This window comes from Mandrillus leucophaeus, unplaced genomic scaffold (genome assembly GCF_000951045.1).
Source record: "Mandrillus leucophaeus isolate KB7577 unplaced genomic scaffold, Mleu.le_1.0 Scaffold360, whole genome shotgun sequence".
NCBI classification, from domain to species: Eukaryota; Metazoa; Chordata; class Mammalia; order Primates; family Cercopithecidae; genus Mandrillus; species Mandrillus leucophaeus.
Window position 1 is genome coordinate 2,435,181 of NW_012103810.1, and position 24,618 is coordinate 2,459,798.

At 43.0% G+C, this 24,618-nt stretch overlaps 1 protein-coding gene across 4 annotated transcripts in view; it reads right to left on the reverse strand.

The window, feature by feature from the left end:
• Positions 1-669: 669 nt before the first annotated feature.
• Positions 670-24,618, reverse strand: part of AAMDC (adipogenesis associated, Mth938 domain containing) — a 50,455-nt gene continuing 26,506 nt past the window's right edge. For all 4 annotated transcript variants that reach the window (XM_011989724.1, XM_011989723.1, XM_011989725.1 and 1 more), the window contains exons 3-4: positions 3,203-3,298; positions 670-856 (exon numbers count right to left, since the gene is read on the reverse strand). In XM_011989724.1, coding sequence (XP_011845114.1) covers positions 716-856; positions 3,203-3,298 — 237 coding nt within the window. In that variant the 3' untranslated portion in view covers positions 670-715. The remainder of the gene's footprint in view (positions 857-3,202; positions 3,299-24,618) is intronic.

Consider the following 24,618-nt stretch of genomic DNA (forward strand, 5'->3'; position numbering starts at 1 on the left):
GCTCACTGCAAGCTCCGCCTCCCGGGTTCACGCCATTCTCCTGCTTCAGCCTCCGGAGTAGCTGGGACTACAGGCGCCTGCCACCTCGCCCAGCTTGTTTTTTTGTATATTTTTAGTAGAGACGGGGTTTCACTGTGTTAGCCAGGATGGTCTCAATCTCCTGACCTCGTGATCCGCCCGTCTTGGCCTCCCAAAGTGCTGGGGCTACAGGCCTGAGCCACTGCGCCCGGCTAATTTTTGTAGTTTTAATAGAGATGTGTTTCACCACGTTGGCTAGGCTGGGGTTGAACTCCTGACCTCAAGTGATCCGCCCACCTCAGCCTCCCAAAGTGTTTGGATTACAGGTGTGAGCCATGGCACCTGGCCTATAGTTGAAATTCGAAGTCCAGAGAGAATGATCTAGCTCCAGTCTCAGGGTTGGTTAGTAGAACAGCCTGTCTAGAACCCAACTCCCAGGGCATACTCCTACTGTTCCTGTTACTCAAATGTTCCCTCAGTTCATTCACTACATTATTAAACTTCTGTCTCCTCTTTTTTTTCTTTTAACACCCTCAAGGACAGGGACCTTGTCTTGGTCATCCCTGCATCCCAAGAGCCTAGCACAGCCTGGCATGAGCAGGTGTCCAAAAATGCTTAGGGGAGGCTGGTTTGGAGAATGGTGAGTGACAGTCACAGGCAGAGGTACTTAGTGATTTATTCTCCTCTCAAGGCTCCATCAGCAGGTGGAATGGAAGACACCTCCCACCCTGACCCCTTGGGCAACCAAGGCATTATACTCCTTCACTGCCTGCTCTGTCTGGAGGACCCGCACATCAATGCCATGTTTCTTGAGGTACTCCACAGTTGATGAAGGCACCTGGGAAGGTGGAAAAGAGATGAGTAAGTAGGGGGAAAGGCCCCCCAGGGTTTCCTTTACTGCCATGAGGCAGGTGTACTCTACAGAATTAGACGTTGACAATCGCCACTTCACGATCACTCAGTGTATCACCAGTTCAAAATTGGGCAGGGAGCCCCAATGAGTCAAAAAGCCCTCTTTGACAGAGGTATCATAATACCCAAGCATAAAGCTCAAGTGAAATGGAAATGAAAGAACATGGAATTTGCAGTTAGCCTTGGATTTACATCTTTACTAGCACTGTAACCTTGGGTAAGTAAATTAAGTTATCTGAGTCTTTGTTTTCATGTCTGTAAATTAGGGATATTAACACCTAGCTCCCAGGGTTGGTATGACAACTAGCTGAGCTAAGGGTATGTGAAACATCTACCTTGGTGTGCAAGCTCCATAAATGTTAAATGTTTGAGGTAGTCTAAACTGAGTCTAAATGTCTTCTTTGCCACATAGTAAGAAATGTTAGGCTAGCTCTTTAAAGTCTCCCAGCCCCAATTTCTTCACTTGTAAAATAGGTATAATAGTGCTTACATCACAGGGTTGGTGTGAGGATGAAATTGACTCATGTATGTACACTGCAGCTCAAAAGTCTTCTCAGAAAGGCCTTTCTTGCTCACCCCATAGTAGCCCCGCATAAGTCACCATTTTCTTCACTGTTTATTATTATCTGAAGTTGTCTAGTTTTTTATTATCCATGAGGGGCATGAACCTTGTTTGTCTTGTTTATCACACCATCCCCAGTGCCTAGAATAGTGCTTTACCCATAGAAAATGCTTAATAAATATTTGTAAATGAATTTATATAAAAGATGTTCTTAATACTGACACCTATTATTAGATGATATTTTCTCAACTCTAGCTTGTCCTGAATATTTTTTAAAAATAGATTTTAATTAGACTCTGCCTCAGAAAGAACTCAAGTGAAATATTTTTTAATATGCCCTATATTTTCTATATATTTGAGATTTATAAAAGTAGCCTATCAGATAGGAATTATTGTATTGGCGAAAAAAAAAAAACTAAATTTTTAAAATATAAATAGGCTGGGCATGGTGGCTCAAGCCTTTAATTCCAGCACTTCAGGAGGCCGAGGTAGGAGGATTGCTTGAGCCCTATTGATGAAAGTGCCCTATATACATAAAGCCCTAGATATAAGGGGCACCTTCATCAGTAGGGAACAGGACTGTAGGACATCTATAAAGAAGAGAATAAGGTAGGCCTCTATGTGGAAGACTATACAAAATATAGTAATATAAGTGGGGGAAAAAGTTACAGAATACATATTTATGTAAAATGGTTATAAGTATATAAACGTATATCTATATGTGTAAGTGTGTATATATTTGCAGATGCTTTCAGAGAAGACTGGAGAAATATACACCAAATGTGAAGACAGGGAAGGGAATATCTCACCTCTTTACTTCTACATTTCTGCATTGAATTTTTAAATATTTTGCAATGAGCATATATTATTTCTGTAAGAAAATTAAAAAATAAGCCAGGTGCAGTGGCTCACACCTGTAATCCCAGCACTTTGGGAGGCTGAGACAGGTGGATCACAAGGTCAGGAGATCAAGACCATCCTGGCTAACACAGTGAAACCCCAACTCTACTAAAACTAAAAAAAATTAACCGGGCGTGGTGGCAGGGGCCTGTAGTCCCAGCTACTCGGGAGGCTGAGGCAGGAGAATGGGGTGAACCCGGGAGGCAGAGCTTACAGTGAGCCAAGATGGCACCACTGCACTCAGCCTGGGTGACAGAACAAGACTCCATCTCAAAAAAAGAAAAGAAAAAAAAAAAATTAAAAAATAGGCCAGGCGTGGTAGCTCACATTTGTAATCCTAGCACTTTGGGAGGCCAAGGCGGGAGATCATTTGAGTTCAGGAGCTCAAGACCAGCCTGGGCAACAATAGTGAGACCCCATCTATATTTTTTAAAAAGGAAAAATAAAATTACATTTTTTTCTGAAGAGGGGAAAAACATAAATGTGTCCAAGAAAAGAAAAATTAGAAGTACTATAAAATATACTATGAGGATAGAAAGTATTATTAAAATGTAAAGAACCAAGTAGTGATCCTTGTAGAACTTGAGAGATTCTGAGAAATAGTTGAAATGACACTGTCTCAGGGTTAGGTAGACTGGAGAGCCCAACGCTGATGAGGCAGAGGAATGTATGCAGCCATTGCTATCCTGGGTCAGCAAAACGAGGGTACATGATATATAAAGATGACCTCCCAAGAAGGACAAATCTGTAAGACAAAGGTCCAAGAGATCCCCACCTGTCCTCAGAAATGCTGTGCATACCAACACCTACCTTCAAGGCCTCGCTCATCCCTCGGCCAATCACAAGAGTCTGTACACCCTTCTCAACAACTTCCTTCACATCTGCAGGCTGCACACCAGGAGAATGCTGGATGTGGAAAGAGAAAGTAGACAGTTACCTGCTCTCAATCTTTCATTGCAATAGGCATTCTTGTGGGATTCATTCATTCAAGAAATGTCTACTGAGGTTCACTTTGTGCCAAGCATCACTCATAGGCTCTTTAAGGCACTTAGGGAGGCTGACGAGGCAGGATCCCTTGAATCTAGGAGTTCAAGACCAGCCTGGGCAATATAGGGAGACCCTGTCTCTACAAAAAATAAAAAATTAGCTGGGTATGGTGACTTAGGCCTGTAGTCCCAGCTACTCAGGAGAGCTGAGTTGGGAGGATTGCTTGAACCTGGGAGGTCAAGGCTGCAGTGAGCCATGACTGCACCACTGCACTCCATCCTGGGCAACAGAGTGAGACCCTGTCTTAAAAAAACAAACAAAAAAAAGAGATAAATCAAGGAAATCAGGGAAAGAAGGCATTCCAAGTACAGGAAAAAGCATTTAAAAAGGCTCAGGACCTTTTGGCCAGAACAACCATCTTCCAGTAATTTGCCAAAATGACAAATACAAAGGGAAAGAGGAGATGCCCCCAATATATGTCCTCTAGGCCTTTTAGAAAATATGGAGTTGTTCCTTTGGCCACATGGTACGTGTGAATCTATAAGACAGGTGATATTGTAGACATCAAGGGAATGGGTATACTGTTCAAAAAGGAATGTCCCACAAATGTTACCATGGCAAAACTGGAAGAATCTACACTATTACCCAACATGCTGTTGGCATTGTTGTAAACAAGTAAGTTAGGGGCCATTTTCTTGCTACGAGAATTAATGTGCCTATTGAGCACATTAAGCACTCTAAGAGCCAATATAGCTTCCTGAAATGCATGAAGGAAAATGTTCAGTAAAAGAAGGAAGCCAGAGAGAAAGGTACCTGGGTTCAAATGAAACACCAGCCTGCCCCGCCCGGAGAAGCACACTGTGTAAGAACCAATGGGAAGAAGCCTGAGTTGCTGGAGCCTATTCCCTGTGAATTCATGCCATAATTTGTGTTAAAAAAAAAAAACCTCTGGACTGTACATTAAAAAAAAAAAAAAGTGGCCAGGTATGGTGGCTCATGCCTGTAATCCTAACACTTTGGGAGGCTGAGGTGGGCAGACCACCTGAAGTCTGTAGTTTGAGACCAGCCTGGTCAATATGGCGAAACCCCGTCTCAACTAAAAATACAAAAATTAGCTGGGCGTGGTGGCACGTGCCTGCAGTCCCAGCTACTTGGGAGGCTGAGGCAGGAGAATCACTTGAACCTGGGAGGCAGAGGTTGCAGTGAGCTGAGATCATACCATTGCACTCCAGCCTAGGCAACAAGACCGATACTTCATCTCAAAAAAAAAAACTGTAATCCCAGCACTTTGGAAGGCCGAGGTGGGCGGATCACAAGGTCAGGAGATCGAGACCATCCTGGCGAACATGGTGAAACCCTGTCTCTACTAAAAATACAAAAAATTAGCTGGGCGTGGTAGCGGGCACCTGTAGTCCCAGCTACTTGGGAGGCTGAGACAGGAAAATGGTGTGAATCCAGGAGATGGAGCTTGCAGTGAGCTGAGATCTTGCCACTGCACTCCAGCCTGGGCAACAGAGTGAGACTCTGTCTCAAAAAAAAAAGGCTCAGAGGAAAGAAAAAGACTAGAAGAACAGTTAATTCAGTACAACTTGTATGTAGAGTGACAGCTGAGGTGGGAAAAGAAAGCACTTGCATAGCATGCTAAAATTTTGACTTTAGAAAAATTTCCTAAGAATCTCTATATTGTTACTTTTTTCTGAACTTCCTAACCTTCCCAGCTAACTCCAGGAAACTTCTTTTTATGCTTTAAAATCTACCTATCACTCTGAAAAGTCTTCCCAGTCTTCCAGGCACATTTAAGGTGAAGTGTTTAATAAAGATGAATTGAGCATTAAAGGGTGGTGGCTTCTTGAACTACCTCTACGTCAGCAGAGGGGATATGGGAGTTAGAGTTTGGGAACTACCAGCCCAACCTACCGGTCTCCGCCTGGTAGGCATCTGCACAAGGACAATGCTTTTAGCACTGAAGCTCTCAGAGACAAAGCATTCCTTTCCTGACCCATATACCTCTATCCTTTCATTCATTCATCTAGCATTTACTGAGAACTTAACTCTGTGCCGTGTCTCAGTATTTCTAAGCAATAGAAATACTGAGATGAACCAAATGTTCCATGGAGTTTCATTCAGGTAAGGTTAGTGAAAATGTGCAAATATTTATAGTAGGATGAGAAGAAATGGAGTTGAGGATCTCAGAAGACAGAGTGAATAAACCCAAATGGGAAACTGTCATCGAAGACAATGCTGTTTTAACTGGGTCTCGAAGTATGATCATGAATAGGCCTTGAAGCAGTGGTTGTAGAAGGGGTACATTCTAATGGTAGTGATAGTATAGGAAAAGAGCTGTTGAAATTCTCAAAGAGATAACAAATGGGCCAAAGAAGGGTTTTCCAGTTCAGGAAGATGAGGCGTCATGGAGATAGGACTAAAATGTATATATTTATGAAAGGTATGGGGACCAGGCGCAGTGGCTCACGCCTGTAATCCCAGCACTTTGGGAAGCCAAGGAGGGTGGATTACCTGAGGTCAGGAGTTCAAGACCAGCCTGGCTAACATGGTGAAACCCTGTCTCTACTAAAAATACAAAAATTAGCCAGACATGGTGGCACATGCCTGCAATCCCAGCTACTCAGGAGGCTGAGGCAGGAGAATTGCTTGAACCCGCAAGGTGGAGGTTGCAGTGAGCTGAGATCGTGCCACTGCATTCCAGCTGGGTGACAAGAGTGAAACTCTGTCTCAAAAAAAAAAAAAAAAAAAAAAAAAAAAAACATATGGGGAGGATGAATATGAGTTTTCGTTAAATCCTGTAATAATAATGTCTTACATATTTACATGTGCAATTTTATTTAATTTTTTTTTTTTTTAGATGGAGTCTCGCTCTCTCACCCAGAGCTCACATTCTAGTAAAATGAAACAAGGCCACTGACTGCTGGAAATCCAAGTGTAAGGTCATAGGAGACTGCAGACCTATAATCCTCTGGAGATTAGACTAGAGACAGCCACAGCCCATTGGAGTGGCTGGATCAATGGAACTCAAGTGATGAATTGGGCTGCTGCTGCTTTACTGAAGGCTCACAGTGTCATGTACAAAGCAATGAAAGATAACTGCAAAGGCCTGTGGATCCAAGCATTGGCAGTGATTACTCACAATTTTGTGCAGAGGCCTGGGATTGGAGCCTGAGACTGTTAATGAGGCATCCTCAACCTGCCACTAGCAATTCCTGTGCTGTTTCCAATCCCTCAGGGCAAATGACTAGGCTCTTGTTCCTATTGAGTGTCTGATTCTGTTCCTCTACTTTAAGAGGCTGTCACACGACCTAAGGTGGTAAAAGCTTACTGTTTTTTCTGTGGGAGAAGCTATTAATTATGGAAAAATGTCCAGCTAATATCCATTATGCCGGCTAAGCAACAAGATGGCATCCTATCTGTCTTGAACGTTTCTCCCTATTTCATGTTAACTTTAAAAAGAAAACATTCCTAAACTACACTTCCAAAGAAGTATTTCCTTCTGCCAAAATTAAGTGAGCACAAATGGGTAGTAGCAATGCTATCATCTTGCTGTATTGCTGATAAAAGCAGATTCTGTGAGTGAAGGTTAAAGGATCTCTGGAATCTATCCCCTGTGGACGCTGCCTGAGTCACATTGTCATTATTGCTTGTCTGAATTAACAGGCTCTTAAATAATCTTGCTGCCTCTGCCAGGGCAGAGGCCTGTTTTTGTGCTACAGGCCCCTCTGGCAGTCTATTGAGGCCGATGGTCCCCTTCTCAGAATAATGTTTTAGAATATACAAAAGAAGATATGTAAGATTATAGAGGAAACATTTCTTACAAGTGGAATTATCAAAATATTAACAAACTTTTGGTCTAGTATTATATGTTTCTTTATTAGTTTAGGACAATGGAAATCTTTTCCAAAAGTCTGCTAGCCAACTTACCCTCCCATCTCATAATGGCAGATGACTAGTTTTTCTTTCAAAAGCTATTCTGCCTATTTTCTGGGGCACATAGCTGATAAGCTAGACACTCCGTTTTCTGTCCTTCTTGCAGTTAAGTGTGGTCATGTGACTGTGCTGTCACTAATATAAAATTCAATGGAATGTGAGCAGAAGAAACGATTTCATATCTAGGTTTGGCATGAGCTTTTCTTCTTTTCCTCTTCCTTGCAAGTTAGAGCCCTGCCATGCCTACAACTGGTTCCTACAATTCAAATGTTCTAGGAGATGGTAGAGCAATAAAAAGGAAAAAACCAAGGTCCCTAAATGAGCCTGTGCTATTCACATCTCTCTCACCCCACCAAAAGTTTGGACTGGCCACAATAATTTATCAGAGAAAGACACTTCCATCTTCTTTTTTGAGACTTCTATTACAACACCTTGGCCTTCACACTAAGTAATCACGCTAAGTAATCCATTACTAAACTAAACCATGACTAGTTAGGCAAATCATGAGCTGTAGAATAAATATTGGGGACTCAACCACATTAGATACTATGTCTAATTTGCAAAATATATATAAGGGAGCCATATTATAGGGGCCTTTACCTTTTGGGGATTCAGCTATATATATGGTCCAGAGAAGGAGAGAGTAAGAACTATGGAAATAGAGTAATTCAGTCATTGTTTTTTGTTTTTGAGACAGGGTCTCACTCTCTGTCACTGAGGCTGGAGGGCAGTGGTGCCATCAGGGCTCACTGCAGCCTCAACCTCCCAGGCTCAAATGATCCTCCCACCTCAGCCTCCCAAGTAGCTGGGAATACAGATGCATGCCCCCGTGCCTGGCTAATTGTTTAACTTTCTGTAGCGACGTGGTCTTTCTCTATTGCCCAGGCTTGTCTTGAACTCCTAGGCTCAAGCAATCCTCCTATCTTGGCCTCCCAACACGTTGAGATTACAGGTGTCAGCCACTGTGCCTGGCAATTCAGTCATTCCATTCAAGGAACATATGCCCTGGATTGTACATGAGATAGCAGACAAGTATCTACTATTCCTTCTATGTCAATTTCATAGTTGCTGCTTCCAATATGAACCTTTGACTCACTGAGTGTATTTTTAGTGTTTAGAACTACAGTATGCATTTTTTCATATAATATACACCCTAAATGCAAGGCAACTAATTAATCTGGTTCTCAATCAAGAATAACCACTATGTTCTTTTTTTTATTTTTTATTTGTTTAGATGGAGTCTCGCTCTGTTGCCCAGGCTGGAGTGCAGTGGCTTGATCTCGGCTCACTGCCTCCCGGGTTCAAGCGATTCTCCCTGCCTCAGCCTCCCGAGTAGCTGGGATTACAGGCGTGTGCCACCACGCCTGACTAATTTTTGTATCTTCAATAGAGATGGGCCCAAGAATAATCATTATGTTCTAACATTAAAGGGATCATCTTGGCCAGGAGCGGTGGCTCATGCCTGTAATCCCAACATTTTGGAAGGCCAAGGCGGGCCTATCACCTGAAGTCAGGAGTTCGAGACCAGCCTGGCAAACATGGTGAAACTCCACATCTACTAAAAATACCAAAATTAGTTGGGCGTGGTAGCAGGCACCTGTAATCCCAGCTACTCGGGAGGCTGAGGCAGGAGAATCGCTTGAACGTGGGAGGCAGAGGTTGCAGTGAGCCAAGATTGTGCCACTGACCTCCAGCCTGGGCGACAAGAGTGAAACTGTTGCATTAAAAAAAAAAAAAAAAAAAAAAAAGGATCATCTTAAAGGATTTGAACTATTTGCAAATTTTACCATAATTGCCAACTTTAAAATATAATCCCTTAGTAAGATTCAAGTCCACCATATTAGCTGCAATAATAAGAGTTATAGGGGTAGGCAGAGGGGCTCACACCTGTAATCTCAGTGCTTTGAGGGGCTGAGGCAGGAGGGTCACTTGAGGCCAGGAGTTTGAGACCAGCCTGAGCAACATAGTGAGAGTTTGTCTCTATAAAAAAATCAGTCAGGTGTGGTGGCTCATGCCTACAATCCCAGCACTTTGGGAGGCCAAGAGTGGGTGGATCTCTTGAGGCCAGGAGTTCAAGACCATCCTGGCCAACATAGCGAAACCCTGTCTCTACTAAAATTACAAAAATTAGCCAGGCATAGTGGCACATGCCTGTAATCCCAGCTACTCAGGAGGCTGAGGCACAAGAATTGGTTAAACATGGACTACCCTCTTTGGGTTCCCTCCCTTTGTATGGGAGCTCTGTTTTCACTCTATTAAATCTTGCAGCTGCACTCTTCCATGTCCACCACTGCTGTTTGCCGCTGTCACAGACCTGCCGCTGACTTCCATCCCTCTGGATCCAGCAGGGTGTCCGCTGTGCTCCTGATCCAGCGAGGTGCCCATTGCCGCTCCCAATCGGGCTAAAGGCTTGCCATTGTTCCTGCACGACTAAGTGCCCAGGTTCGTCCTAATTGACCTGAACACTAGTCACTGGGTTCCACGGTTCTCTTCCGTGACCCATGGCTTCTAATAGAGCTATAACACTCACAGCATGGCCCAAGATTCCATTCCTTGGAATCTGTGAGGCCAAGAACCCCAGGTCAGAGAACACAAGGCTTGCCACTATCTTGGAAGCAGCCCACCGCCATCTTGGGAGCTCTGGGAGCAAGGGCCCCCCGGTAACATTTGGCGACCATGAAGGGACCTCCAAAGCAATGGGAAACGTTCCCCGTAAGGCAAAAACGCCCCTAAGATATATTCTGGAGAATTGGGACCAATTTGACTCTCAGACACTAAGAAAGAAATGATTTATATTTTTCTGCAGTACCGCCTGGCCACGAGATCATCTTCAAGGGGGAGAAACCTGGCCTCCTGAAGGAAGTATAAATTATAACACCGTCTTACACCTAGACCTCTTCCGTAGAAAAGAAGGCAAATAGAGTGAAGTGCCACATGTACAAACTTTGTTTTCATTAAGAGACAACTCGCAATTATGTAAAAAGTGTGATTTATACCCTATAGGAAGCCCTTAGAGTCTACCTCCCTACCCGGCGTCCCCCCAACTCCTTCCCCAACTAATAAGGAATACCCTTCAACCCAAACGGTCCAAAAGGAGATAGACAAAGGGATAAACAATGAACCAAAGAGTGCCAATATTCCCCAATTATGCCCCCTCCAAGCGGTGGGAGGAGGAGAATTCGGCCCAGCCAGAGTGTACGTACCTTTTTCTCTCTCAGATTTGAAGCAAATTAAAATAGACCTAGGTAAATTCTCAGATAACCGTGATGGCCATATTGATGTTTTACAAGGGTTAGGACAATCCTTCGATCTGACATGGAGAGATACAATGTTACTGCTAAATCAGACACTAACCCCAAATGAGAGAAGTGCTGCCATAACTGTAGCCTGAGAGTTTGGCGATCTCTGGTATCTCAGTCAGGTCAATGATAGGATGACAACAGAGGAAAGAGAACGATTCCCCACAGGCCAGCAGGCAGTTCCCAGTGTAGACCCTCACTGGGACACAGAATCAGAACATGGAGCTTGGTGCTGCAGACATTCGCTAACTTTCGTGCTAGAAGGACTAAGGAAAACTAGGAAGAAGCCTGTGAATTATTCAATGATGTCCACTATAACACAGGGAAGGGAAGAAAATCCTACTGCCTTTCTGGAGAGACTAAGGGAGGCATTGAGAAAGCATACCTCTCTGTCATCTGACTCTATTGAAGGCCAACTAATCTTAAAGGATAGGTTTATCACTCAGTCAGCTGCAGACATTAGAAAAAACTTCAAAAAACTTAGAAACCCTATTGAACTTGGCAACCTCGGTTTCTTATAATAGAGATCAGGAGGAGCAGGCAGAACTGGATAAACGGGATGAAAAAAAAGGCCACTGCTTTAGTCATGGCCCTCAGGCAAGCGGACTTTGGAGGCTCTGGAACACAGAAAGCCTAGGGAAATTGAATGCCTAATAGGGCTTGCTTCCAGTGCAGTCTACAAGGACACTTTATAAAAGATTGTCCACATAGAAATAAGCCGCCCCCTCGTCCATGCCCCTTATGTCAAGGGAATCACTGGAAGGCCCACTGCCCCAGGGGACAAAGGTCCTCTGAGTCAGAAGCCACTAACCAGATGATCCAGCAGGACTGAGGGTGCCCAGGGCAAGTGCCAGCCTATGCCATCACCCTCACAGAACCCCGGGTATGCTTAACCATTGAGGGCCAGGAGGTTAACTGTCTCCTGGACACTGGTGCGGACTTCTCAGTCTTACTCTCCTGTCCCAGACAACTGTCCTCCAGATCTGTCACTATCTGAGGGGTCCTAGGACAGCCAGTCACTAGATACTTCTCCCAGCCACTAAGTTGTGACTGGGGAACTTTACTCTTTTCACATGCTTTTCTAATTATGCCTGAAAGCCCCACTCCCTTGTTAGGGAGAGACATTCTAGCAAAAGCAGGGGCCATTATACACCTAAACATAGGAAAAGGAACACCCGTTTGTTGTCCCCTGCTTGAGGAAGGAATTAATCCTGAAGTCTGGGCAACAGAAGGACACTATGGACGAGCAAAAAATGCCCATCCTAAAGGATTAAACTAAAGGATTCTGCCTCCTTTCCCTACCAAAGGCAGTACCCCCTTAGACCCGAGGCCCAACAAGGACTCAAAAAAATTGTTAAGGACTTAAAGCCCAAGCCCTAGTAAAACCATGCAATAGCCCCTGCAATACTCCAATTTTAGGAGTACAGAAACGACAGTGGAGGTTAGTGCAAGATCTCAGGATTATCAGTGAGGTCATTGTCCCTCTATACCCAGCTGTACCTAACCCTTATACTCTGCTTTCCCAAATACCAGAGGAAGCAGAGTGGTTTACAGTCCTGGACCTTAAGGATGCCTTTTTCTGCATCCCTGTATATCCTGACTCTCAATTCTTGTTTGCCTTTGAAGATCCTTTGAACTCTACGTCTCAACTCACCTGGACTGTTTTACCCCAAGGGTTCAGTGATAGCCCCCATCTATTTGTCCAGGCATTAGCCCAAGACTTGAGCCAGTTCTCACACCTGGACACTCTTATCCTTCGGTATGTGGATGATTTACTTTTAGCTGCCCGTTCAGAAACCTTGTGCCATCAAGCCACCCAAGCGCTCTTAAATTTCCTCGCTACCTGTGGCTACAAGGTTTCCAAACCAAAGGCTCAGCTCTGCTCACAGCAGCCTAAATACTTAGGGCTAAAATTATCCAAAGGCACCAGGGTCCTCAGTGAGGAATGTATCCAGCCCATACTGGCTTATCCTCATCCCAAAACCCTAAAGCAACTAAGAGGGTTCCTTGGATAATAGGCTTCTGCCAAATATGGATTCCCAGGTATGGCGAAATAGCCAGACCATTATATACATTAATTAAAGAAACTCAGAAAGCCAATACCCATTTAGTAAGATGGACACCTGAAGCAGAAGCGGCTTTCTAGGCCCTAAAGAAGGCCCTAACCCAAGCCCCAGTGTTAAGCTTGCCAACGAGGCAAGACTTCGTATATGTCGCGGAAAAAACAGGAATAGCTCTAGGAGTCCTTACACAGGTCCGAGGGATGAGCTTGCAACCCATGGCATACCTGAGTAAGAAAACTGATGTAGTGGCAAAGGGTTGGCCTCATTGTTTACGGGTAGTGGCAGCAGTAGCAGTTTTAGTATCTGAAGCATTTAAAATAACACAGGGAAGATATCTTACTGTGTGGACATCTCATGATGTGAACGGCATACTCACTGCTAAAGGAGACTTGTGGCTGTCAGACAACCATGTACTTAAATATCAGGCTCTATTACTTGAAGGGCCAGTGCTGTGACTGCACACTTGTGCAACTCTTAACCCTGCCACATTTCTTCCAGACGAAGAAAAGATAGAACATAACTGTCATCAAGTAATTGCTCAAACCTACGCCACTCAAGGGGACCTTTTAGAGGTTCCCTTGATTGATCCCGACATCAACTTGTATACTGATGGAAGTTCCTTTGTAGAAAAAGGACTTCGAAAAGCGGGTATGCAGTGGTCAGTGATAATGGAATACTTGAAAGTAACCCCTCACTCCAGGAACTAGTGCTCAGCTGGCAGAACTAATAGCCCTCATTTGGGCACTAGAATTAGGAGAAGGAAAAAGGGTAAATATATATATAGACTCTTAAGTATGCTTACCTAGTCCTCCATGCCCATGCAGCAATATGGAGGGAAAGGGAATTCCTAACTTCCGAGGGAACACCAATCAAACATCAGGAAACCATTAGGATATTATTATTGGCTGTACAGAAACCTAAAGAGGTGGCAATCTTACACTGCCAGGGTCATCAGAAAGGAAAGGAAAGGGAAATAGAAGAGAAGCGCCAAGCGGATATTAAAGCCAAAAGAGCTGCAAGGCAGGACCCTCCATCAGAAATGCTTATAGAAAGACCCCTAGTATGGGGTAACCCCCTCTGGGAAACCAAGCCCCATTACTCAAAAGAAGAAATGGAATGGGGAACCTCACAAGAACATAGTTTCCTCCCCAAAGGATGGCTAGCCACCGAAGAAGGAAAAATACGTTTGCTTGCAGCTAACCAATGGAAATTACTTAAAACCCTTCACCAAACCTTTCACTTAGGCACTGATAACACCCATCAGATGGCCAAATCATTATTTACTGGACCAGGCCTTTTCAAAACTATCAAGCAGATAGTCAGGGCCTGTAAAGTGTGCCAAAGAAATAATCCCCTGCGCTGCAGGCCATACATTTCAATCCCTATATCTTTAACCTCCTTGTTAAGTTTGTCTTTTCCAGAATCAAAGCTGTAAAATTACAATTGGTTCTTCAAATAGAGCCCCAGATGCAGTCTATGACTAAGACCTACCATGGACCCCTGGACTGGCCTGCTAGCCCATGCTCTGATGTTAATGACATTGAGGTGAAGACACCCCTCCCAAGGAAATCTCAACTGCACAACCCCTACTACACCCCAGTTCAGCAGGAAGCAGTTAGAGCGGTTGTCGGCCAACCTCCCCAACAGCACTTGGGTTTTCCTGTTGAGAGGGGGTACTGAGAGACAGGACTAGCTGGATTTCCTACGCCAACTAAGAATCCCTAAACCTAGCTGGGAAGGTGACCGCATCCACCTTTAAACACAGGGCTTGCAATTTAGCTCACACCCAACCAATCAGGTAGTAAACAGAGCTCACTAAAATGCTAATTAGGCAAAAACAGGAGGTAAAGAAACAGCCAATCATCTATCGCCTAAGAGCACAGCGGGAGGGACAATGATCAGGATATAAACCCAGGCATTCGAGCCGGCAATGGCAACCTTCTTTGGGTCCCCTCCCTTTGTATGGGAGCTCTGTTTTCACTTTATTAAATCTTAAAACTGTAAAAAAAAAAAAAAAAAAAGAATTGCTTAAACGCAGGAGGCGGAGGTTGCAGTGAGCTGAGGTTGCACAAGTGCACTCCAGCCTGAGTGACGGAGCAAGAGTCTGTCTCAAAAAAAAAAAACCAAAAACAAAAACCATATATATATACACACACACACACATACATATGTACACACACATACATACACATACATATATACACATATATGTATATATGTGTGTACCTATACACATATATGTATGTGTACATGTATACATATGTGTATATATACACACATATACATATATACACATATATACATACACATACACACACATATACAGATACACATATATGTGTATATGTGTATGTATATATGTGTGTGTGTACATATATGTATGTGTATATATATACACACATGCCAGGCATGGTGGCACACAATTGTAGTCTCAGCTACTCAGGAGGCTGACATGACAGGATTGCTTGAGTCCAGGAGTTTGAGGTTATAGTGATATATGATCATACCACTGTACGCCAGCCTGGGTCACCCTGTGAGGGACAGTATTAGGACAAATACCTAATGCAAGTGGGGCTTAACACCTAGATGATGGCTGGGCACAGTGACTCACGCCTGTAATCCCAGCACTTTGGGGGCCAAGGCGGGCGGATTACAAGGTTGGGAGTTCAAGACCAGCCTGGCCAATACTGTCCAGTGAAACCCTGTCTCTACTAAAAATACAAAAATTAGCTGGGCATGGTGGCGCCCGCCTGCAGTCCCAGTTGCTTGGGAGGCTGAGGCAGGAGAATCACTTGAACCCAGGAGGTGAAGGCTGCAGTAAGCCAAGATTGCGCCAGTGCCCTCCAGCCTGGGTGACAGAGCGAGACTTCGTCTCAGAAAAAACAAACAAACAAACAACAATAATAACAACAAAACCTAGTTGACGGGTTGATAGGTGCAGCAAACCATAGACTCCGTCTCAGAAAAAACAAACAAACAAACAACAATAATAACAACAAAACCTAGTTGACGGGTTGATAGGTGCAGCAAACCATCATGGCACATGTATACCTGTGTAACAAACCTGCATGTTCAGCACATGCAAAACTTAAAGTAAAATAAAATAAATAAATAAATAAAATAATCAGAGTCATAGGATCCAAGGATTGGATGGACCTTAAATATCAATCTAGCCTCAACCAATTATATGACTTTAGAGCTTCCTATAAAAATAAATATTTATAGATATTGGTGACCAACTGAAGAGCTCTTCCCATGATTCTACTCCTGCTTTTTTTCCTACACTTCTACATCTAGACATACGTTTTTCCTGCCAGTAAGCTAGTTACCATTGTTTACCTGGGAAACTTCTCCTTCAAGAGTCAGGTCAAAGATTCCACTTTCGGCTGGGCTTGATGGCTCACGCCTGTAATCCCAGCACTTTGGGAGGCAGAGGCAGGCGGATCACGAAGTCAGGAGACAGAGACCATCCTGGCTAACACAGTGAAACCCTGTCTCTACTAAAAATACAAAAAATCAGCCGGGTGTGGTGGCGGGCGCCTGTAGTCCTAGCTACTCAGGAGGCTGAGGCAGGAGAATGGCGTGAACCTGGGAGTCGGAGCTTGCAGTGAGCCGAGACTGCGCCACTGCACTCCAGCCTGGGCGACAGAGCAAGACTCCCTCTCAAAAAAAAAAAAAGAAGAAGATCCCACTTTCTGTGAGGAATCCCTCTAAGTCATCTAGGCAGTCTTAGGTATTCCTTCCTCTCATTACCATTATACCTCTCTTGATTCATTTACTGTGGCACTCATTACAATTACCTTTTTGCTTCATTCCTCTGTAGAGCTGCTTGAAGACAGAAACAGGTGATTTATCTTAAAGACAATGCCAGTAAGCAAACCCTACATATCTTTTAATGTTGCGTGACGATATATGCACTATTACTTCATAGTGAATTAATGATGCTTCACATCCAAATTCATTTTTGGATGCTAGAATGTTTGAGCTTAAATGAAGGATTCTCACATGCTCTGAGAAATCACCAGTCTGTCCTTTCATTCTTGGGAGCTTCCACCTTGTATTCTGTTTTCAACTTTGACTTCAGTAAAGAAAGAAATATGGAATACTGACATGGTTTGGATTTGTGTCTCTGCCCAAATCTCATGTCTAATTGTAATCCCCAATGTTGGAGAAGGGGACTGGTAGGAGGTGAATGGATCATGGAGCCAGTATCCCCCTTGCTGTTCTCATGATATTGAGTAAGAGCTGGTTGTTTAAAGTGTATAGCACCTCTCCGCTTGCTCTCTTCCTCTTGCTCCAGCCATGTAAGATGTGCCAGCTTCCTCTTCATCTTCTACCATGATAGTAAGTTTCCTGAGGCCTCCCCAGCTATGTGTCCTATACAGCCTGTGGAACTGTGAGCCAATTAAAACTCTTTTCTCTAGAAAGTAACCAGTCTCAGGTAGCTCTTTATAGCAATGCAAGAAGAGACTAGAAACAGAAAATTGGTACCAGGAAGAGGGTATTGCTACAAAGATACCTGAAAATGTGGAAGCAGCTATGGAACTACGTAATGAGCAGAGGGTGGAATAGTTTGAAGGGCGCAGAAGAAGAAAGGAAGATGAGGGCAAATTTGGAAATGCCCAGAGACATGCTGAATGGTTGTGACCAAAATGCTGATTGTGATATGGACAGTGAAGTCCAGGCTGAGAAGGTATTGGAGATGAGGAACTTATTGGGAACTAGCGTAAAGGTTACTTGTGCTATGCTTTAGCAAACAGACTGGAGGCATCGTGCCCCTGCCCTAGAGATCTGTAGAACTTTGAACTTGAGAGTGATGATTTAGGGTATCTGGTGGGAGATGTTTCTTTTCTTTTCTTCTTTTTTTTTTTTTGAGACAGGGTGTCACTCTGTCACCCAGGCTGGAGTGCAATGGGGCAATCTCATCTCACTGCAACTCTGCCTCCTGGGCTCAAGGAATCCCCCTACCTCAACCTCACAAGTAGCTGGGATTATAGGTGCACACCACCACACACAGCTAATTTTCTGTGTTTTTGGTAGAGTCAACGTTTTGCCATGTTGCCCAGGCTAGTCTTGAACTCCTGAGCTTAAGCAATCTGCTCACCTTGGCCCACCTCATAACCTCGGCCTCCCAAAGTGCTGGGATTACATGGATGAGCCACTGCACTTCGCTGGTGGAAGAAATTTCTAAGCAGCAAAACACTCAAGACAAGGTCTGGCTGCTTCTAGCAGCCTATGCTCATATTCTTGAGAAAAAAAAAAAAACAAAAAAAAACATAAAACTGGCACTTACATTTAAAAAGGAAGCAGAACATAAAGGTTTGAAAAATTTGCAGCTTGGTCATGTGGCATAGAAGAAAAAAAAGGCCAGGTGCAGTAGCTCACATCTGTAATCCTAGCACTTTGGGAGGCTGAGATGGGTGGATCGCGAGGTCAGGAGATTGAGACCATCCTGGCTAACACAGTGACACCCCGTCTCTACTAAAAATAAAAAATAAAAAAAAAATTAGCCGGGTGTGGTGGCAGGCACCTGTAGTCCCAGCTACTCAGGAGGCTGAGGCAGGAGAATGGCATGAACCCAGGAGGTGGAGCTTGCAGTGAGCTGAGATTGCGCCACTGCACTCCAGCCTGGGCAACATAGCAAGACTCTGTCTCAAAAAAAAAAAAAAGAAGAAAAAAAAATTTCAAGGGAGGAATTTAAGCCAGCTGCAGAAATTTGCATATGTAAAGAGGAGCCAAATATTCATAACCAAGATAATGGTGAAAATTCCTGGAAGGAATTTCAGAGACCTTCACAGTAGCTCCTCCCATCACAGGCCTGGAGACCTAGGAGGAAATAATGGTTTTGTGGGACAGGTACAAGGCCTCAGTGCTCTGTGCAGCCTTGGGTCATGGCACCCTGCATCATGGCCACTCCAGCTCTAGCCACGGTTAAAAGGGGCCAAGGTACAGATCAGGCTGATGCTTCAGAGGCTGCAAGCCATAGGCCTTGGTGGCTTCCATGAGGTGTTAAGCTGGTGGGTGCACAGAGTGTCACAGTTGAGGCTTGGGAGCCTCTACCTAGTTTTCAGAGGATGTATGGAAATGCCTGATGTCCAGGCAGAAGTCTGCTGGGGATACGTAGCCCTCATGGAAAACCTCTACAATGGCAGTATGGAGGGCAAATGTGGGGTTGGAGCCCCTACGCAGAGTCCCCACTGGGACACTGGTTAATGGAGGTGTGAGAAGATGGCCACCATCCTCCAGACATGAGAATGGTAGATCCACCAATGGCTTGCACCATGCACCTGGCAAAACCGCAGGCACTCAATGCCAGCCCATGAAAGCAGCCACAGGGGTTGCACCCTGCAGAGCTACAGGGGCAGAGCTGCCCAAAGCCTTGGGAACCCATTCCTTGCATCAATGTTACCTGGATGTGAGACATGGAGACAAGGATATTATTTGGGAGTTTTAAGATTTAATTACTGCCCTGCTGGGTTTCAGACTTGCATGGGCCTGTAGCTTCTTTGTTTTGGCTGATTTCTCCGTTTTGGAAGGGAAGTATTTAGCCAATGCCTATAACCCCATTGTATCTTGGAAGTAACTAACTGTTTTTGATCTTATAGGCTCATAGGCAGAAGAGACTTGCCTTGTCTTAGATGAGACTTTGGACCGTGGACTTTTCAGTTAATGCTGGAATGTGTTAAGAATTTGGGGGATTGTTGGGAAGGCATGGTTTTTTTTTTTTTTTTTTTTTTTGTTTTTTTGAGATGGAGTCTCACTCTGTCACTCAGGCTAGAGTGCAGTGGTACAGTCTTGGCTCACTGCCACCTCCACCTCCTGGGTTCAAGTGATTCTCCTGCCTCAGCTTACCAAGTAGCTGGGATTATAAGGCTGTGCCACCATGCCCGGCTAATTTTTGTATTTTTAGTAGAGACAGGGTTTCATTATGTTGGCCAGGCTGGTCTTGAACTCCTGAACTCAAGCAATTTGCCCTCTCTGGTCTCCCAAAATGCTAGGATTACAGGGGTGAGTCACTGCACCCAGCCCGGCATGGGTGTAATTTGAAATGTGAGAAGGACATAAGATTTGGGAGGGGCCAGATGCAGAATGTTATGGTTTGGATTTGTGTCCCTGACCAAATCTCATGTCAAATTATAATCCCCAATGTTGGAGAAGGGGGCTGGTGTGAGGCCACTGGATCATGGGGCCAATATCCCCCTTGCAGTTCTCATGATAGTGAGTGAATTCTCTTGAGTTCTGGTTGATTAACAGTAGCACCTCCCACTCTCCTTCTGCCTCCTGCTCTGGCCATCTAAGACATGCCAGCTTCCTCTTTGCCTTCTGCCATGATTGTAAGTTTCCTGAGGCCTCCCTAGCAATGCTTCCTGTACAGCCTATGTAAACCTGAGCCAATTAAACCTCTTTTCTTTAGAAATAACCAGTCTCAGGTAGTTCTTTATAGCAATGAAAGAATGGACTAATACAAATACTGTTAATTTTTACTAACAAATTTAAACATTTCTACATTTTAAAATTGGCCTTTTCATAAATTGTTAGTAATACTAAAATATGGTACAACACCTATAAAGGAGAATTTGGCAATATCTAACAAATCTAAATTTACATTTACTCTTTAACCACAATCTCAATTCCAAAAATTTACCCTGGATATACTCTTTCAATAATACAAAAAAAGATATACATGGTTATTCAATGTAGTATTGTTTATACTACTAAAATATTGAATGCAATAGAGTGCCCACCCCTTAGAACTAAATTGAATAAACGATATTACATTCACAAAGTTGGTTACTATACAGTGGTAAAAAAGAAAAAGACATATCTCTATGAACTGATATCCTGATTTTCTGTATATATTAAGTGAACAGAATATAAAGAAGTAAGGCTTGCTACCTTTTGTGTATGGAAAATGGGGAAAAAAGAAAAAAATGTATTTATATACGTATATATGCATTTGCTTATTTTTTCCAGAAAAATACAAAAAAGGATAAACCAGAAACTAATACAAAATAATTACCTACATGGAGCGAGGTGGGAATGTGATGGAAGATATAGGGAGGTGAGTAAGACTTTCCAAGTGCATCTGATATGGTTTGGATTTGTGTCCCTGCATAATCTCACATTGAATTGTAGTCCCCAATGTTGGAGGAGGGACCTAATGGGAGGTGACTGGATCATTGATGTGGATATCTCCCTTGCTGTTCTGGTGATAGTGAACAGCAAGTGACTGTCATAGTTTGAAGTTTGAATTCTGAATCATGTAAATATTTTACATATTCAAAGAGTTAAATCAAGAAAGACAGGAAATGAGAGGCATCTAAAATTGTATGCCAACAGAAACAAATAAACCAAATTCTGTATGTCAAACTGACAACATTAAAAATAATTATTTCAGTGACTTTTTTCTTTCTTTTCTTTCTTCTTCTTTTTCTTTTTTTCTTTTCTTTTCTTTTTTTTTTTTTTTTGAGATAGGGTCTCATTCTACTGGCCAGGCTGGAGTGAAGCTCATTGATGCAATCATGGCTCACTGCAGCCTTGACCTCTTGGGCTCAAGTGATCCTTCCATCTCGTCTTCCCAAAGTGCTAGGATTAGAGATGTGAGCCACTGTGACTGCCCACAACTTACTTTCAAATTATTTAGTAAAAATAATTATGAGAAGGAGAGAAGAGGGCCACAGAGGGCTAGATAAAGCAAATGTGGCAGAATGTTAACAACTAGTGAATCTCAATTGATGGTATACAACTGTTTATTCTATTTCTTTTATAATTTGTTACATCAGTTTGAAAATTTTCAAAATTCAAGAAGTTCAACAGAGGCCTTTCTTACATTGCTATAAAGAAATACCTGAGATGGTAATTTATAAACAAAAGAGGTTTAATTGGCTCACAGTTCTGCAGGCTGTACAAGCATGATATCAGTATCTGCTTGACTTCTGAGGAGGCCTCAGGGAGCTTTTACCCATGGCAGAAGGTGAAGTGGGAGTAGGCATGTCACATGATGAGAGCAGAAGCAAGGTTGGGGGAGGTACCACACACTTTTAAATAACCAGATCTCCTGACAACTGACTCACTATCACCAAGACAGCACTAAGTCAATCATGAGGGAACTGCCCACATGACCCAATTACCTCCCACCAAGCCCCACCTCCAACATTGGGGATTACATTTCAACCTGAGATTTGGGTGGGGACAAATATCCAATTAGATCAGCCTTCTACAACAACCAGCTTTAGAAGGTGAATAGGAAAACAAAAGCAAAAGCAAACAAAAACAAAAGGAACAGCTACGAACAGCTCATCAGTCTTAAGAACTGTCCTGAGCAGAAGAAACTCTAGCCTGGTCAATTGTACAATTCTCTGAGAATCGACAAAAGTTATAGAGAACATTCTTGGGACACTGGGGAAATCTGAAGACAGACCGTATATTAGATATTATTGTATCGGCTGGGTGCAGTGGCTCACGCCTTTAATCCCAGCATTTTGGGAGGCCAAGGCGGGTGGATCACGAGGTCAGGAGTTTAAGACCAGCCTGGCCAAGATGGTGAAACCCTGTCTCTACTAAAAATACAAAAATTAGCTGGGCGTGATGGCACATGCCTGTAATCCCTGCTACTCAGGAGGCTGAGGCAGAGAATTGCTTGACCCTGGGAGGCGGAGGTTGCAGTGAGCCGAGATCATGCCACTGCACTCCAGCCTGGGCCACACAGCGAGACTCCATCTCAAAAAAAAAAGAAGATATTATTGTATCAATGATAATATCCTTGTTTTTGATAAGAGAACTGTAGTTATAGAGGAGAATATTCATGTTCTTAGGAGAGAAATACTGAAATATTGTATCTGGGATTTATTGTCAAATGATAGGGGGACAAAGAGTGTGTGTGTGTGTGTGTGTGTGTGTGTGTGTGTATGTGTGTGTGTGTTTAGAGAGAGAAAAGAAACAAACATGGTAAAATGTTAACAACTTGAGGATTCAGGTAAAGGATATATGGAAATGTATTATATTATTCACATAACTATTCCGTAGGTTTAACATTTTTAAAAATAAAAAGTTGGGGTAAACATTTCCATACTTCCTTTAATTTTCTTTGGGTGGCTACTAATTGGTTTTTTCTTTTAATTTTATACTTATATATTTATACCTTCATTCTTGACCCCTTTCAGTCTAACAAAAAGGACACATGAATGAATGATCTATGCATGTTTCCATATAGAAAACTCTTCTATAATAAGATAGGTATTGCCGTAGGATAGAAATGAGCAAGAATAGTATAAAACAGAAGGAAAGTATGTGGTCTTTAGAGAAAGAACAACTTCTGCTCAAATTTTGGTTACAAAAAGTATTAGTTATGTGACCCTGAAAAAGTTATATTTAAAGGTACACATTAGTACATATTAGTACATACATATTAGTACATATGTATATTAGTAATATGTACATATTAGTACATATTTAAAGGTACATAAAGGTACACATTAGTACCTATTTAAAGGTACATAAAGGTACATATTAGTTGTTTTAATGACTGGTAGAGATTTTGGAGTTTATACTAATTATTATTTCAGGATACTGCTTGAAGACCTTAAATTTTCTTGTTTCCATTCTGTAATCACTACAAAATCTGCTCTCTCCTTTTTTAAACTAATAAAAAAGGAATTATAACATTAACCTATCTCAGAGGGAATGTTAAAAAGGATAAAAACAGTTTGTTTAATGACATTTATAATGGAAATTTCAATTCAGCAAACATTTATTGAGTTCTTGCTTTACTGGCACTGTGTTAAATGCATAGTTCTTGCTAACCTTAGGGAGTTTACCACTTAGTGGGGGAAACAGATCCTCATTATAATACAAGCGAACTGTGCTAAGTACTATAATAGAAGCACAGAGTATTAAATAATGGAAGGGAGTAAGCAGCTCATTCTCAGGATTAAGAAAATGCTTCATAGAGGAGATAATGCAAAAGCCAAGAATAGAGGAATGTATAAGATTTCATCAGATACAGAAGGAAATGGTTTTAGCAAAGGTGAAGAGGAAAGAAAGATCATGATAAGTTTGGAAGAGAAAAAGCATTTGATATGGAATAGCTAGGTCTTCAAATATGTGTTTTGAAATATAGGAGGGTGAAAGGATAACTGGGAACTGCATCATTTAAAAACAAAAAACAAACAAACAAAAAAACCAGATCCAGCACTTTGGGAGGCCAAGGCAAAAGGATCATTTGAGCCCAGGAGTTTGAACCAACCTGGGCAACAGAGTGAGACCCTGTCTCTGCAAACTATTAAAAAATTAGGCCGGGTGCAGTGGCTCACACCAGTAATCCCAGCACTTTGAGAGGCTGTGATGGGCAGATCACCTGAGGTCAGGAGTTTGAGACAAGCCTGGCCAACATGGTGAAAGCCATCTCTACTAAAAATACAAAAGAAATTAGCCGGGAGTGGTGACGCACGCCAGTAATCCCAGCTACTCAGGAGGCTGAGGCAAGAGAATCGCTTGAACTTGGGAGACAGAGGTTGCAATGAGCCAAGGTCACGCCACTGCATTCCAGCCTGGGCAACAGAGCAAGACTCTTGTCTCAAAAAAAAATAGTAAAAATAAAAATAAAAAATAAAAAATTAGCCAGGTATGGAGGCAATTGCCTGTAGTCCCAGCTACTTGGGAGGTTGAGATGGGAGGAGCGCTTGAGCCTGGGAGATCAAGGCTACAGTGAACAATAATGGTGCGGTTGCACTCTAGCCTGGGGGACCGAGTGAGACCTCATCTTTAAAAAAAAAAAAAAAGAGGCCGGGCGCGGTGGCTCAACCCTGTAATCCCAGCACTTTGGGAGGCCGAGACGGGTGGATCACGAGGTCAGGAGATCAAGACCATCCTGGCTAACCCGGTGAAACCCCGTCTCTAGTAAAAAATACAAAAAAATAGCCGGGCGAGATGGCGAGCG